This window comes from Lepidochelys kempii, chromosome 11 (assembly GCF_965140285.1).
Source record: "Lepidochelys kempii isolate rLepKem1 chromosome 11, rLepKem1.hap1, whole genome shotgun sequence".
Classification (NCBI taxonomy): domain Eukaryota; kingdom Metazoa; phylum Chordata; order Testudines; family Cheloniidae; genus Lepidochelys; species Lepidochelys kempii.
This window is the reverse complement of record NC_136390.1, coordinates 5,229,811-5,245,371: the sequence shown is the minus strand read 5'-3', so window position 1 is coordinate 5,245,371 and position 15,561 is coordinate 5,229,811. Positions and strand designations below refer to the sequence as shown.

General features: G+C 46.6%; 1 protein-coding gene across 10 annotated transcripts in view; it reads right to left on the bottom strand.

Annotated features, from left to right (window-relative positions):
• BIN1 (bridging integrator 1) overlaps window positions 1–15,561 on the bottom strand; it is a 162,765-nt gene that overhangs the window by 23,523 nt on the left and 123,681 nt on the right. For 3 of the 10 annotated variants that reach the window (XR_012154183.2, XM_073305015.2, XM_073305019.2), the window contains 4 exons: window positions 14,455–14,565; window positions 12,411–12,434; window positions 5,936–6,055; window positions 5,036–5,119 (listed from right to left, as the gene is read on the bottom strand). The exons of 2 other annotated variants lie outside the window; for them this stretch is intronic. Coding sequence is in view for 7 of the 8 variants with exons in the window: in XM_073305015.2 (XP_073161116.1) it covers window positions 5,036–5,119; window positions 5,936–6,055; window positions 12,411–12,434; window positions 14,455–14,565 (339 nt within the window). In the remaining variant the exon portion in view is untranslated. The remainder of the gene's footprint in view (window positions 1–5,035; window positions 5,120–5,935; window positions 6,056–12,410; window positions 12,435–14,454; window positions 14,566–15,561) is intronic. 5 more of the 10 variants (XM_073305021.2, XM_073305022.2, XM_073305016.2 and 2 more) reach the window with 4 other exon arrangements.

Sequence of the window (15,561 nt, the reverse complement as noted above, 5' to 3'; positions counted from 1 at the left end):
ACTGTTCTCAGTTACTCCAGTAAAGGAGTTCCATTGTAGTCAGTGGGCCTACCTCAATTCACCCAGGTGTAACCAGGAGCAAACTCTGATCCACTCTTTATATAAAACAGGTACAGATCTGTATGGAATTATAACTGAATTGTGGAAGTAAATGCATTGTATCAGCGAGAGGGCTTTGGCTTTTTCGACAACCAGCTGATGTTCCAGGAAGGAGAATTACTGTGCTGGGATGGGCTCCCTCTAGCAAATACTGGGAAGAGCATCTCTGGACATTGTCTGGCTAACCTGATAAGGAGAGCTGTAAACTAGATCTTACAGGTGATGGTGACAAAAATCCAGCCAATGCACACGTAGGCTCAAGTAATGAAGACAAGGGAAAGGGGCAAATTTCTGGAGAAGGGCCTAGAAATCAGAACTGCATTAAAAAGGCAAGAGGACAGTCTGCAAAATACCTTCCAGGCCTGTACATGAATGCAGGGAGTTTGGGGAAGAAGCGGGATGAACTGAAGTCATGGTGTATGAAGAAAATGACGACTTAATTGGCATTACAGAAAGTCGGTGGGATAACTACCATGATTGCAGTACCAGCATGAAGAGATATAGCTTGTTCCAGAGGGATAGGTACGGTGGGAAAAACAGGAGCTGTTGCACTGTATGTCAAGAATGTATGCACTTGCTCAGAGGTCCACAGAGAAGTGAGCAACAGACCTACTGAGAGTCTCTGGGTGATGATAAAAAAGGAAAAGATCAGTACCAGTGTTATGGTATGATTCTATTATAGACCACCAAATCAGGAAGAGGAGGAGAAGTGGATGAGTCATTCTGTAAGCAATTAACGAGATTAGCTAACACACCTGAGCTAGTATTAATGGGGGCTTTTAACTTCCCTGATATCTGTTGGAAGACTAATGCAGCAAAACATAATATTGTCCTGCAAGTTCTGTGCAGGGGACAACTTTCTAAATCAGAAAGTTGAAGAAACAATTAGGGGGTCGTCCATTTTGGATCTGGTTTTGACCAACAGGGATGAATTAGTTATGAACGTGAAGATGGCTGGGAACTTGGGAGAAAGCGATCATGCTCTGATAGAATTCAAGTTCCTAAGGAAAGGAGGACATGAGAACAGCAAAATAAGGACAAAGGATTTCAGAAAAATGGATCTCAAATGACTCAGAGCAATAGCAGGCAAGATCCCATGGAAAGACAAATTAGAAGAAAGAAAGAAAAAGGAGAAAAAAAGGAGAAAGAAAAAAGAAAAAGAAAAGGAGTCAAAGGGGGCTGGAGGTGAGCTGGTAACGGAAGAGGATAGGAAGGCAGAGCTGCTCAATGCCTACTTTGCTTCAGTCTTCTCACTACAAAACAACATGTGACCAGATGACTAGCGAACTTACCATCGACAATAAAGGGGAATGCAGTTTGGGATAAATAAAGAACACATCACAGATCTTCTGACCAGTCTGAATGAATTCAAATTAGCAGGACCTGATGCTATTCACCCCACAGTGCTGAAGGAATTAGCTGAAGAAATCTCAGAGCCACTGGCAATATTTGCAAACTTATGGATGACAGGAGAGGTCCTGGAAGACTGCAGAAGGGCTAACATAGTGCCCATCTTTTTAAAAGGGGGAAAAGGAAGAGCCGGGAAACTATAGACCAGTCAGCCTGGCTTCAATACCTGGGAAGCTACTAGAGCAATGTATAAAACATTCAATTGCAAATACCTGGAGGACAAAGGGGGGGAGGGGATCAGTAGCAGCCAGCATGCATTTACTAGACCAAATCATGCCAAACCAGCCCGATTTCCTTCTTTGACGGGGTAACTGGTTTGCAGATAGGGGGAATGTGGTGGACATAATATACCTGGACTTCAACAAGGCTTTTGACACCATCCCACGTGACATTCTGATAAATAAGCTGGAGAAATGTAGGCTTGTTGGAACTACCATTAAGTGGACACAATTTGTTAAACAACCATAAACAAAGAGTAACTATGAATGGAATTATGTCAGATTGGCAGAAAGTCTCAAGTGAGGTACCACAGGGATCTGTTCTGGGTCTGGTATGGATTAACGTCGATATTAATGACGTGGACGTAGGCTTAGGGAGCATACTGATCATATTTGCAGATGACACAAAGCAAGGTGGGCTTGCAAACACATTGGATGATAGAGCTAAAATTCAAAGGGCTCTTGATACATTGGAGAACTGGGCTATAGACAATAAAATGAAATTCAACAAAGTCCAATGTCAGGTGCTACACTTTTGGGAAGAAAACCCAAATGCACAAATACAGAACAGGGGATATCTGGCTGGGCAGCAGCAGTGCTGAGAAGGATCTGGGAGTTGTGGTGGATCACAACCTCAACATGAGTCAGCAATGCGATGCTGTTGCCGGGGGAAAAAAAGGCAAATGCAATTTTAGGTTGCATTAACAGAGGCATGGCACGCAAGTCACGGGAGGTGATAGAACCACTCTACTCAGCACTGGTTAGGCCACAGCTGGAGTACTGTGTCCAATGTATAGAAAGGATGTGGAGAAACTGGAAAGGATCCAGAGGCGAGCGACAAACAAGATCACAGGGATAGAATGCAAGCCATAGGAGCAAAGGCTGAAGGAACTGGGTATGTTCAGTTTGGAAAAGAGAAGATTAAGGGGGGGAAAACATGATTATGGTCTTCAAATACTTGAAATGCTGCCATAAGAAAGATGAAGAAAAGTTGTTCTCTCCTGCCACAGAGGGTAGGACAAGAGGCAATGGGATCAAACTACAGCATAGCAGATTTAGATTAAATCTCAGGAAAAATTTCCTAGCTGTAAGAAGAATAGGACAATGGAACAGACTGGCTAAGGAAGTCATGGAAGCTTCTTCACTGGAGGTTTTCAAAAAGAGGCTGGATAGCCATCTGTCTTGTATGGTTTAGACACAACAAATCCTGCATCCTGGCCAGGGGTTAGACGAGATGACCCTTGTGGTCCCTTCTAACCTTATGGTTCTATGATTCTAGGGCTTGGATTGAGGAGTATGAGCCAGATGCTCAGCTGGTGTAAATCAATGTCACCACATCAGCTTCCTTGGAGCTATGTTGATTTCCACCAGCTGAGGACTTGGCCCATCTAGTACAAGATGCAGAAATGGGAATCTGTTAACCTGCCAGACAGAGTAGGAATGAAAAAAAATTGTCAGTGATATGACCCGGATTCCTATTTGGTTTTCAGCCCGTCCAATAAATAGGGGTCATCTGCAAATGCTTGGCTTGATTTTAATTCTGATAGGAACTTTCCTAAGGGCAAAAATCCCCTAACAGACAATTTCTAGGGATCAATATTACTTGGAATATTTAATTTTTGTGCAACCCTGAAATAGCAGGTGGGGATGAGGTGGTCAGATAGAGAAGTAGTAATTGGTTTAACTATCCTTAGACTTAGACAGTTTTTCCTAATACCTACCCTAAATCTCCCTTGCTGCGGGTTAATTACAGGGACAGGTTACCTAAGGAGGTTGCGGAATCCCTGTCATTGTAGGGGTTTAAGAACAGGTTGGACAAACACCTGTCAGGGACGGTGTAGGTATACTTGATCCTGCCTCCTTATCGGGGAGCAGGGAGTGGGGAGGACGGATGGACTAGATGACCTCTTGAAGGACCTTCCAGCCCTACATTTCTAAGCCTCTGATATAGAATGCACCACTGAATTCTCCATCCCACACGCACACTGCATAGAGGACGACCAAATGCTTCATAGCATCAGATGTGTGCGTGACTATTTCATGAAGATACATCTGGGCTGAAAACGACCAGCCCATCTCCCTAGTAATTGGAGGGCCCAATCCTGCAACACTTACTCATACAGATAGTCCCAGTGGGCCTGATTCTCCTCTCCCTTATAATGATTTACCCCATCTGAGGATTTGATCCCACTAGCATTGACGTGAGAAGAAATGCAAACCCATGTGATCATTCTAGCACAAACATGACTTCTGCTGTCTTGCAAGGTCATAGATTTGGGTTTTGTTAGCAATATTCTTGTTACAAGGCTCTGTGCTTCCTGAAGGGGATGGATGGACAAGCTCCAATATGTAATATGCCTAGAGAAATATTCACCAACTTTTCCCTGCCTAGACGCTGCCTCCCAGGCGTGACTGTTCAGAGAGATTTGGGGGCTGTGAATTGGTACAAAGTAGATGCCATTTTGAAACACGACAAGAACGCATGCCCTAAATTGCCTCAAAACTACAGCTGGGTCCAGCTAATCTAGAAACCTCCAGACCATCTATCCCTTAAGGACAGTTACCAGCAAGTAACTGCCAGGCAGCTGATCCACACAATCCATGACACCAGAGCGGGGTCACAAGAACCCAGGGAGCCAACAAGACATGATCCCCAGTGCACAGCGGTGGTTTTCTCAAGGGTCAGACGTCGTCATAAAAGAAACTGCCCTGGATTTTAAAGGACTGTTGAATTTCACAAGAGAGGACCACGCAAAAAGGGTCCTCAGAGCTAGGACCAAAATGGTTACCAGGAAAACTGAAGAAGTGACTAGTTTTAATATCTTCCGTAGATATTTACTATCGGTTATACACCGCTCTACAACAGAGGAGATATTTTGTGTGTCTGTGTATACGTACGCATGTTACAATATATACGCACAAATATATTTATATACGCACAGTATGTGTATATGAATATATGATAAAGTACATACATATTTATGTTTTCTATGTATATTTACTAAATACACTAATGCACATGAGAGTAATTACCTACTCACACACACTCTATGTTCTCTGCATATATAAGTATATTACATGTACTATAGAATGCAGGGGTTTTCCAAAGCCAGGTACAGAAGTACTCCAGAATTCTGAATGGCGTAAATTCTCTTAGGTACAGGTTCTGCAACAAGCTTTGTGTAGACAGAACCCTGCAGCCATTCTAAGTCCCGGTGAAGTCAATGGGGCTTCAGGCAGAGGGGCCCACCCATCTGGGGCCCCTTCCGAGGTCAGAACCTTGGCAAAAGTTGTCCTTGTGTAAATACCTCCCAGTGGGTATCAGTCTGATGAGGCAGGTTACTGCTCCAGGAATGCCCATCCAATTGGAAAGCTCTTGGTGCAGGAAGCTGCTGGGAGGTAAGGTTTACTGTGTTATATGAACATCTGGGATTTATTCCTGTACTGGCGGGGAAGGCCTAGAACTTACAGCTCTGAACTCTGCTGTGCATGCAAATGAGACCTGAATTTCCTCCCATTTTAATCTGTGCCAGTCTGTTAGGACAGATGCTTCTGACTGGATAACCATTCTTGTTTCCCCTTCCATAGAGCTGAGGACACTGATACTTCACAATGATCTCCTCAAAGCACTGTCCAGTCATTAAGGGACAGGCTGTGTGCCCTGCTGCCCCATGGTGGTGCGCTGTGGAGCTGTGTCTTCTCCTGAATCTCTGTGCTCTGCGTAAGTATTATTCCTATTTTACAGATGGTGAGACTGACATGCGGACAGGTCAAATGATCAGCTGAAGATCACAGAACGAATCACTAGTAGAGCCCGGCTGAGAACTCAGGACCCCCTACCTGCTCCTCTTGAACTTTAGAGCGCTGGAAAAAGCAGCCCCTAGTTTAACGTAGGACCTTCCAAAATGGCAGGTTCATGCATGAATGCTTCTATGCCGCCTACTCTATCACACATGTATTCAGACTGTAAGCTCACTGGGGCAGAGATGGTCTTGTTCTGGGTTTGTGCAACACCTAGCATCATGGGGACCTGGTCCGTGACTAGGGCTCCTAGGTGCTACCACAGTAATAACCAGAACCCAGCCCTCCCGTTCTCCATGTCCTAGAACACAGCTGCCAGCCTGCAGATGTTAGAACCACTCCCACCTGCCCTCCACACTCATATGAGCACTACATTTTGGATAGACTTGGGCGTGGATTCCACTTACTTGGGTTGGCTGGGTCTCTGTGGACTGGCTGGGCCAGTCCACAGCAAATGTGCTATCACTAGGGTTGTCAGCAAGACCCGGATCCACCGACTGCATGCTGCTCGAGGAAGTCTTTTCAGGCTGGCGGTTGGGATTGGGGAAGACAGACAGAGAGAAGAGGAGGAAGATGGCGGTGGATAAAAAGGAGACGTGCATGGTAAGTAAGGGGGAAACAGCAGAAAATGAGACATTAACAGAGGTACAGATCCGCTGGGCAGCTATTTGCCATTGAACTACAAAAACTTGAACATATTATGAAAACCGAGCTGCAACTCCACCAGCAAATCTCATTATTTTTCAGTTGCTTGCTGCATCTTCTCAATGACAGTGGTGCAAATCCAGAGTAACTCCAGTGGTCTTGGACAATGACAACAGAGCAACTCTGGATTTACCCCAGTATAACTGGGAACAGAATCCAGCCCTTAGAACACCCCCCACCCACATATATATTTGGCCAGCTTAGTAATTGTTCTCTTGTGTCTCCTAACCCAAGCGACTGTATTACAGAGAAGTGTGTTACTCGCTGTCCCTTCAAAGGGAGTAAGGTTCCAGTTTACAGGACAGCCAAGAAAACTGTGTGAGCAATGCGTTTTAGCCTTGCAAGGCTGTATGCATGGGATCATTTATTATAGCTATTATGGAGAAGGAAGCAGAGTGGCTTTTCATCATTTGTTTACAGCAGCGGCCGCTTAGGAAGATTAATCACTTTAATTAAAAGAAACTCAGCGTGGTGTTGTGGAGGGGAAAGTGCCTGGTGACTGGACACTTCCTGAGGATCAACACAGCTAGCAGTGAATCTAACAAGCCACTCCCAAGCAACCATCAATATTGCTCAGAAGGCCAAGCATACCCAGTGATGGTTTGGTTGAACAGACTAGCTCCATGCAGTTTGATGCAGCTGGGGCATTGGCCTTTGGGAGAGGCAGCTGATAGCAGAATAGACAGGAAAGCAACTGGGGGGTGGGGGGGTTACACTGTAGTAAATGTGAAAAGCAAAATTAGCCCAGATAAGCAAAGAAAACACAGGTTTTCTCACTGGGATCGATAGATAAGGAGGGTGTCTATTATAATGAACCTTTTCCCAAGGACATATTCTAGGAGGGTTTCCTTAATTGGGAAGTGTGAATTCAGCACCCACAGAAATGGTGGACTTCCAGGAGGCACTAAAGACTGGTAACGGGCATGTTTTTCCCTTTCCTCAACTTTGCCAATGCACTTCAGGCCTAACCCTCTGCCCCCGCTCCCACCCCTCTATTCCAATCCTGGGGCCTTTCACAGCTCTGGGAATGAGACCACCTCCTGCTATTCCAGCAACAGGCCTTTCTGGAGCAGATAGGGTGACCAGACAGCAGGGGGTGGGGGTGGGTAATAGGAGCCTATATAAGAAAGATACTAAAATCAGGACATCTGGTCACCCCAGGAGCAGAAACTGCCAGTTCTGTAAACTTAGTGGCTCTGGAATGAACAAGAACCAAGTCAGTGAAGATTAACTCCCTCTCCTTCCTTAGAGGTTTTTAAGGTCCGGCTTGACAAAGCCCTGGCTGGGAAGATTTAGTTGGGGATTGGTCCTGCTTTGAGCAGGGGCTTGGACTAGATGACCTCCTGATATTCTATGATTCTGTATTCTATGATTCTAACTGGACACAAGATTTGAACTCTGCATCAACAGGCTTGTTCACCCAACCTTCCTGGCTAGCCTCTCCCACACCATCCTGCCTTGCTCACTAGAACTTCGGGGGAAATGAGGCCCTGTTGTGCTTCGCGTAAACTAGATAGCTGCAAAGTAGGCTGGGTGTGTGGGTCATGAGCACAGCACTGTTACAAACAGTAAGCAACATCAACCTCTTCAAGAGAGGCTCAGAGAGCCTGCCAGGAAGTGATAGACCTTCTACATTGTTATCACTACTGATTTGAACCAATTAATAAATCCATCAAATTTCAAAACACTCAGTAAAAGCACAAGGCAAGGGTCCCACATAACAAGGTCAGGCCTTAGACCTGAGCCCCAACTGTGTCCTCCACTCATGGGCAAGTTTATACCTGTATTTTCCTCACATCCCTCCCTTTGACTGGCGAGTCCTCCTGAGGGGAGGGAAACAGAATCCTCCAAGAAAGCACACACCTTCGCCAGCAGATCTCACCTCAAGAGCAACACGTCCAGCGTGTTTTCCCCCCATCACGTCTGGGTCAAACCCATTCTCTGCTGCTCTCATGCCTCGGGTCTCCTAGACACCACTCAAGCCAACGGACTGGCAAAGTAACCCTTCTGACGCACTTGGATTTATCCATGAGACAAGCTGGGATATACACAGCTTTCCCCCAGTGCAACCACTTCCATTTTTCTTAACTCCAAGCCCAATCAGCTTCCAGTCTGAAACCTACAAGATCCTGTAAGTGTTTTGCTAATAACAGCAGGAGTAATGAAAAAATAAATACCTTGGTCCAACAGTCATTACTTACCGCCAGCCACCCTACTGGTCTAATTTAACATACACTCCTTATCCCATCAGTTCCTTCCTAATGTTTCCTACTTACTCCATTCCTGGCCTTACAATGCCATGGATATTTTGAATACCTGAGCTAAAACCACCATGTAGATGCTTCCCACAGCAACTCTGACTTAAACACAAACACAGGGAATGCTACACAGGTTGCTCCTGTTTAATTAGATTCACTCCCAGGTTGCTTATTATTTGAATTCAATGGGCTTGTAACAGGGACTGACAGCAACCATCATCCATTTGGCCAAGTGTGTCTTTGTTTGGACAGGTGAAAAGAAACCCATGGTGAGCAATAGATTTCTCAGCCAGCTAATTTGCAGAAACTGTGTTTAATGAGCCAGGGATGGAATCCAGTTAGTCTCTTGGCTTTCAGCAAAAGGCATTTGGATGTCACCTGCCTACGTCTCTATTTTAGGAACTTTCAGCATAGCAGCAGAGGGACAATGCAGTCATATAGAGTCACAGAGAGATGGGGGAAGTGCCTTTGCTTTCCGCAGGTTTGGAAGCTTTGCTTACTGAATGGGTTTTCTGCTTTGTTTTAATCCATCAGCATCTTCACATACACTCTATCGCACCTCCAGACTGCTCTCTGGAGCAGCAGAACTGAGCCAGGTCTCTTGTTACAACCCGCTCCAATGTGACTGCAAGGTTCAAAGCTGGTTACTTGCCATAGGATTCAACGCTACAGCAGAAAAAACAGGCACCTGCCTTAAGGGGAAAGTTATGGAAGCCTGGTTGGTTTAAACCAGTGTACAGTAACTCCTCGCTTAACATTGTAGTTATGTTCCGGAAAATGCAACTTTAAGCGAAACAATGTTAAGCGAATTCAATTTCCCCATAAGAATTAATGTAAATAGGGGGGGGTTAGGTTCCAGGGAATTTTTTTTCCCACCAGACAAAAAACTATACATACACACATATATATACACTCTATACATTTTAAACAAACAAATTAATACTGTACACACCGATGATGATTGTAAAGCTTGGTTGAGGTGGTGAAGTCAGAGGGTGGGATATTTCCCAGGGAATGCCTTAGTGCTAAATGATGAACTAGTTTTTGGCTGAGCCCTCAAGGGCTAAACACACTGTTATTAATATAGCCTCGCACACTACAAGGGGGCACGAATGGAAGGAGGGGAGACAACATGGCAGACAGAGACAGACACACCCAGCGTGTGGGAGAGAGAGAGATGTGCATTGCCCCTTTAAGTACACTGACCCCACTCTTAAGTGCATTGTCTTTTTAAGTTGATCAGGAAGTTGAGACAGCAGCAGCTGCTGCTCCGTCTGTGACCCCACTCTGCGCTGTATGGAGAAGGGGTAAGCGGGTGTAGCAGCAGGCGGGAGGGGGACACCTTGACATTAGCCCCCCTGCCCAGCAAGCAGGAGGCTCCCGGGAGCAGCTCCAAGGCAGAGAGCAAGAGCAGCACATGGCAGTGGGGGGAGGGACAGCTGAACGGCTGGCAATTGATAGCCTGCTGGGCGGGTGCCACACAGGGAACTTAGGGGAGCTGATAGAGGGGCTGCCAGCCCACCCTGGTTCCAAACCCCCACCAGCTCGCTGCAAGGGGCTGCTCTTCCTGCAAGCAGTGGACAAAGCAGGCGGCTGCCAAACGACGTTAGAAGGGAGCATTGCACAACTTTAAACAAGCATGTTCCCTAATTGATCAGCAACGTAACAACGTTAACTGGGACGACTTTAAGTGAGGAGTACCTGGCTCTGCGCTCCCCTCTCTCACGGTACGTCTACACGGCGCACTCCTTACAGCGGTGTGTAGAGTACAGACCCTGCACACGCCCCCAAGTATGGGGATTAACAAAGGGGTCAACAGTGGGGTACTGCTTAGGTGAGTAAACGCACATCTGAACCTTTAAGGTATAAACCCCACACGGCTCTCTACATGCCCAAGCAGTACCTCCTCTGTCTACACAGCTTTTTTCTAGCAGTGTCCCGCTGCCACACTGAAAGGCGCCGGCAGCAGGGAGGTGATGGAGCTTTTCCCTGCTGCCTCCCCCCGCCAGAGCCTTTCACTGCTGCATGTAGCTACACACCACAGTGTGGACATGGCCTACCTTTCACTGCAGTGTGTAGCTACGTGCCGCAGCCAGCGGTGTATAGTGTAGACACAACCTCGGACCCCACCCCAAATGTATCAGGATGGGTCGAGGCAAGGAAAGATGTGGGCCAGGTGCCTTATGTTCCGGCAATCCCTGGCTGGTACAATTGTCCCTAGGCAACCATTTCTGTCAGCATAGTTCTGAGGTTGCTCTCAGTTATGGTGGGGTCAAGCCGGCTCCCAGGATAAGGGGAGCAGAAAAGTGGCTTAAAGCAACTTTCACTCCTGCTGCCAGGTCACACACTGAGCTCAGCTAGACTTGAGGATCTGGTTCCAGGTGCTTGTTCCAAAGACAGGAACGGAGATCTCTTGAATCTGAAATCTCATGGAAATAGGAGATAGCGGGTACATTGCAGAGACTGGGAACTCTCTGATTCAATGGACACTGCTCATTGTTACTTGTATGTACAGTGCCTGGCACAATAAGGTTCTGATCCCTGATTGGGGTTCCCAGGTGTTACTATGACACTAATAACTTCCTACTCCCAGCCAGGCCAGGAATAATGTCTTTTTCATGGTGTTTCAGCCCTTCCTGCTTCCAACAGGAAGCAGAAGACCAAAGGTAGCAACAGTGAAAAAAAAACATTTTATTTCAAAGCTAAAGCTTTTCCAAACTCAAAGCAGATTAGGAGTTCGGGGGCCACAGTTTGGGCTAATCCTCACTTTATTCAAACTGCTTCTCCCCAGTTATGCTCCATTTAATAGCAAGAACACAGGTGGGCCAATATATTTTCTTGTGTATAAACAGAGGAGAAGCAGGGTTTCCAACTCCACCTGAGCCTAGTGATTGGAGACACCCCCCTGCCACTGTCTGGGAGGACAAAAAAGGGAAAAAATATACGTCAGTTCTTCACTATGATCCCCAAAGATAGCAAAGAAACCACGGCTTCAGGAAGTAACAGGCACTCGTTCATCTGAGGAAGGAACACTCAGCGGACTCGTGCCAGACCATGATGGGGGCATGAGAGCAAACACTTCTCAAAGGGACTGGCTGCACTGCCATGAAGTAAGCAGACATCCGCAACCAGGGTTGTCCACTTTTAAGGCCTGAAGCCTTTCCCTGTGAAGAGACAGACTTTTTTTTTTTCTTTTTTTAAACACAGACAGTTCACAAAGAGGGGAAGCAAAGATCAACATCGACAGCCAATAAAAACACATAGGGGAAGCATCCTTCTCAACATGCCCAGGGCATGCATCGTGGAGATTGCTCAATGCCATATAGGAAGCTTGGGCCAGATTGTCACCTGGTGTCAACCATCTTCCTTCCTTTAATTTTACACCAGCGGAGGGTGTGGCCCTTTAACACAAAGGAAGACAGATTCATTTCTTGAGCAGAAACGAAGAGGCAGCGTTTCTCACTTCGGCATTTCTGCTAACAGTGATCGACCACGAGCAGCAAAGCCCGCCAGACACCCCAAATTTGCATACAGGAAGGAGGTAAATTCAGGGGCAGTTGAGAGGCATGCAGGTTGCACAATGAAAGAGAGACAGGACAGAGAGGTTTGGAAGCCTGGAGAGGAAAGGAGCAAACACGACACTGCGGCTGTGGTGGGGTTAGCTTCAGACGATGCTGACTGCAATGCAAAACACCAAGGGAAAGACAGGATTGCTAATGGCACATTCTGCTAGGAGTGCCAGAACGCAGGGCTGCGTTTTTAGGCCGATCCACAGAACAGAAGGCAAAAGCAGGTTCGAGGCACAGGGAGCAATTCTGGCATGGCAGGGAGGGAGAGGCAGGAGGAAGAAGACTGTGCCGACACATGCCAAGGGAGACCGTAAGAGTTTACCAAAATGGAAGCTATATAAAATTCTTACCTCCCATAAATCCCAAGGTAAAGACTAAGCATGTCAAAGAGCAACAAGAACAAAAACAGGTTTATACTTGATTATTTCCGCCAACGGAAGCAATACAAATATTGGTCAGAGTAAGGCAGATGTACACATTCCACTGCACTTGCCTCTACATTTTTCTTAACAATACACCTGCTTGCCATACAGTTACACCCTAATTTGCAGTGTAGACGTACTCTAGGTCACACAGCCCTCAAACATTAATGGCCGACAGTGCCACTGGTCACCATCTCGCCACTGGGAAAATTCAAGGGCTAGTGGCATATGGTTTTCTCCCTTTAAAACCTTTGGAAGCATTGGGCTGGTCATGCTCATTTCCATGACTGCAGTGATGGGGGGAAAGGGGGGGGGCGCGGTTCAGAACTCTGCTTTGTGTTCGGCCCCCTGCTGATGCCAAGGATCAACTCCCAGCAACGTCGGTAGCAGCAAAGATAGGCCAGCGCTGAGCGCTTTTGAAAATCCCTCCCATAATCCTGACATTGGCTGCTTGTCTTTAAGGCCCGGTCTACACACAAAAGTTGTACCATTTTTACGACACTTGTTTACTTTATCCTGGTATAAGCACAGGTTAATTAAACTTGTTAGTCTATTTGCATACGGAAGGGAAAAAGCTGTACCAGTAAAAGGTATCTGCTCTAGGACTATTTCTACACAACAGACTTCAGCTAGGTGTGATCCCTGACTGACGAAGCTATGCTGGCAGAAACCCCAACTGTAGATACAATTATACCAGCAAAAGTGCACTTTTACTGGTATTGCTTGGTTTTTTGGGGCGTGGTGGAATAAGATATTATTGGTAAAAGTACAGTTTCGCCAATGCAGTTGTGTCCACGCTAGGAACGCTTTATCAGTATTCCTACTCCAGCAAAGCATTCCTAGTGTAGACTATTAGTGGCTAAAAAAAACCACCATACACAACAAGGTTATAATGGCACAAAAAATCTGTTTAGACCAGCCCTAATTAACATTATCAGAACACTGCAAATATCCCAGACCTGTTAGTTACTCATAAGTGTGCAGGTTTCAGTTGTAGCCATAGTAGAAAAAAGCAGACCAGGATCAGGAAATGCTGCTCTTTTCTTTCACATCTGGAATGGAAGTTCAGATATTGTCCTCTACCTGGAACCCAGGAACTGTTTCAAAGACTCTGCCCGATTCAGTAGGGATCTGAAGCAGAGCTGATCTTGCATTAAATACAGGAGAGTTTGTATATATTCAAAAGATCTCCTCTTTAGAAACAAATCTGTATTTGCCAGTTAATGCCCTCTATGCAGCATCACTAAGCCCGTCTTTTAATTGGGAGCCAAATGTTCACCAGAAACACCGACATTGCCAGAGGGGATCACACCAGAAGTCCCCCTAATCCAGTATCCTATCTCAGACAGTGGTCTGCACCCGAGGGTCTCAGGAAGGTAAAACCTCTGTGACAGTCAATTATGCAATAACAAGCTCATGGAGGAAGTGCTTCTTAACTCCATATAGTTAGAAGCTGGCTCCTGTCCAGAGGCAGGAGCTTTAATATCCCTTCCACAGTTTTATCCTGTCTAACGTAACCGCAGATTGTTCACTCTTTGATTCTTAAAAATCACTCTGCTCCCGCCACTAACCAAACCGAGTCATTTGCTGGGAGGAGCCCAGCACTATGGTTGGGTTTCCCAGCAATACACTCAAGGCGACACTAAATCCATGTGGGACATGGTCCATGCTAACCTTGTGATACACATTGACGGAGTTTCTCAGGCCAAATCCTCAGAGCCGGGCACACTGGGTGTCCCGCAAACGTCCACATTCTCTGGGCAGATCAGATCGCAGCATGTGAAAAGCCAGGCGCACGCTCACCCGACTCATGCACACGAGCGTCCGAGACAGCTCACAGATCTGCAGGGGCATGTGCACACCCCTTGAGAGCTCGGTCAATATGGAAATAGGCACTGAAGGCACAGGCTGACTCCGCAGTCGGTAATGGTTCACGTACTCATGGAAGAGGGAATGGGGATAAGTAACAAACCTGAGTGGCAGGTGTGGGTGTCTTCCCCACAGGGCTGGCATCTGGTTTAATGGGATCAAAATCCAGATCCAACAGGCTGGCTCCCTCCTGGAAGGGCCCAGGGGCATCAAACTTGGCAGCAGTAAGGAAGAAAAGCAGTGTGAGCATTAGACAGATACCAGAGATAGACGGTACATGGCAGTGGATATCCAGGACTCAGGGTGCAGATGCAGAAGGCACATGGTGGGCATGATAACAACAGATGCCTCCATGCCTGTGCTCGTGCCCCAGATTGCATGATGCCAGTGAGCATGTGCAGCGCACCAAGGAACGCATGCAAACCAAGAACTCAAACCTCATCCGTTTTCCTACTTGTCTGGATGGCTCTGTGGCTAAGACAGCGTGGTCTGATATGGCCGAAATGCCATTGCACCGGTTAGCTTGGAAAGGTTTCTCATCTATTCCCAACTGTCCTTTGCAGCTTTTCTGCATCAGCAACAGCCACAAGGTGCTTCCAGCTCAGGATTAGTTTCCCTGTGCAGCCTACCTGCATTCAGCTCACCCGTCATATCTACACCAGCTGCTCAGGAGCTTGGGAGGGAAAGGCACGTGACCCTGGAAGGTACCTCCAATGGAGACAAGTCTAATCCCTAAAGTTGCTGATCTGTTACCCCTCTTCAGACTCCAAACACCATCACAGTCACATGTGTCATAGGTGAGAGTTCACATCTACCCCATGGTTCCTGAGGGCCATCGAATTCCACACCTGTCAGTGCAAGCTCCAATGCTGTCCACACTGGGGCTCTCCAGTCCTCAAACACACACACCAGGACTAACGTGCTTTGTATTTTCCAAGACACACCCAGATTCAAGAGATGTCACTGCTACCTTCCGAGCCAGCAGAGTGAGTTCCGTTATCTCTAATACACAAGCGGATGGCACTATCGGGGCATTCATGAACTGCCTTTAATGCAGCCGATGTGGTAACCGTCACATAAGGGGAACTGGTCATTAACATTCAGTCCTGAGCTAATGCCATTCATTTTTAGATTCCTGCAGGGCCATTATGAGACATCTCCTTTCTGAAGAAACAATTCTGCTCTATAAGCTTCGTGCTTTCAAAGGATT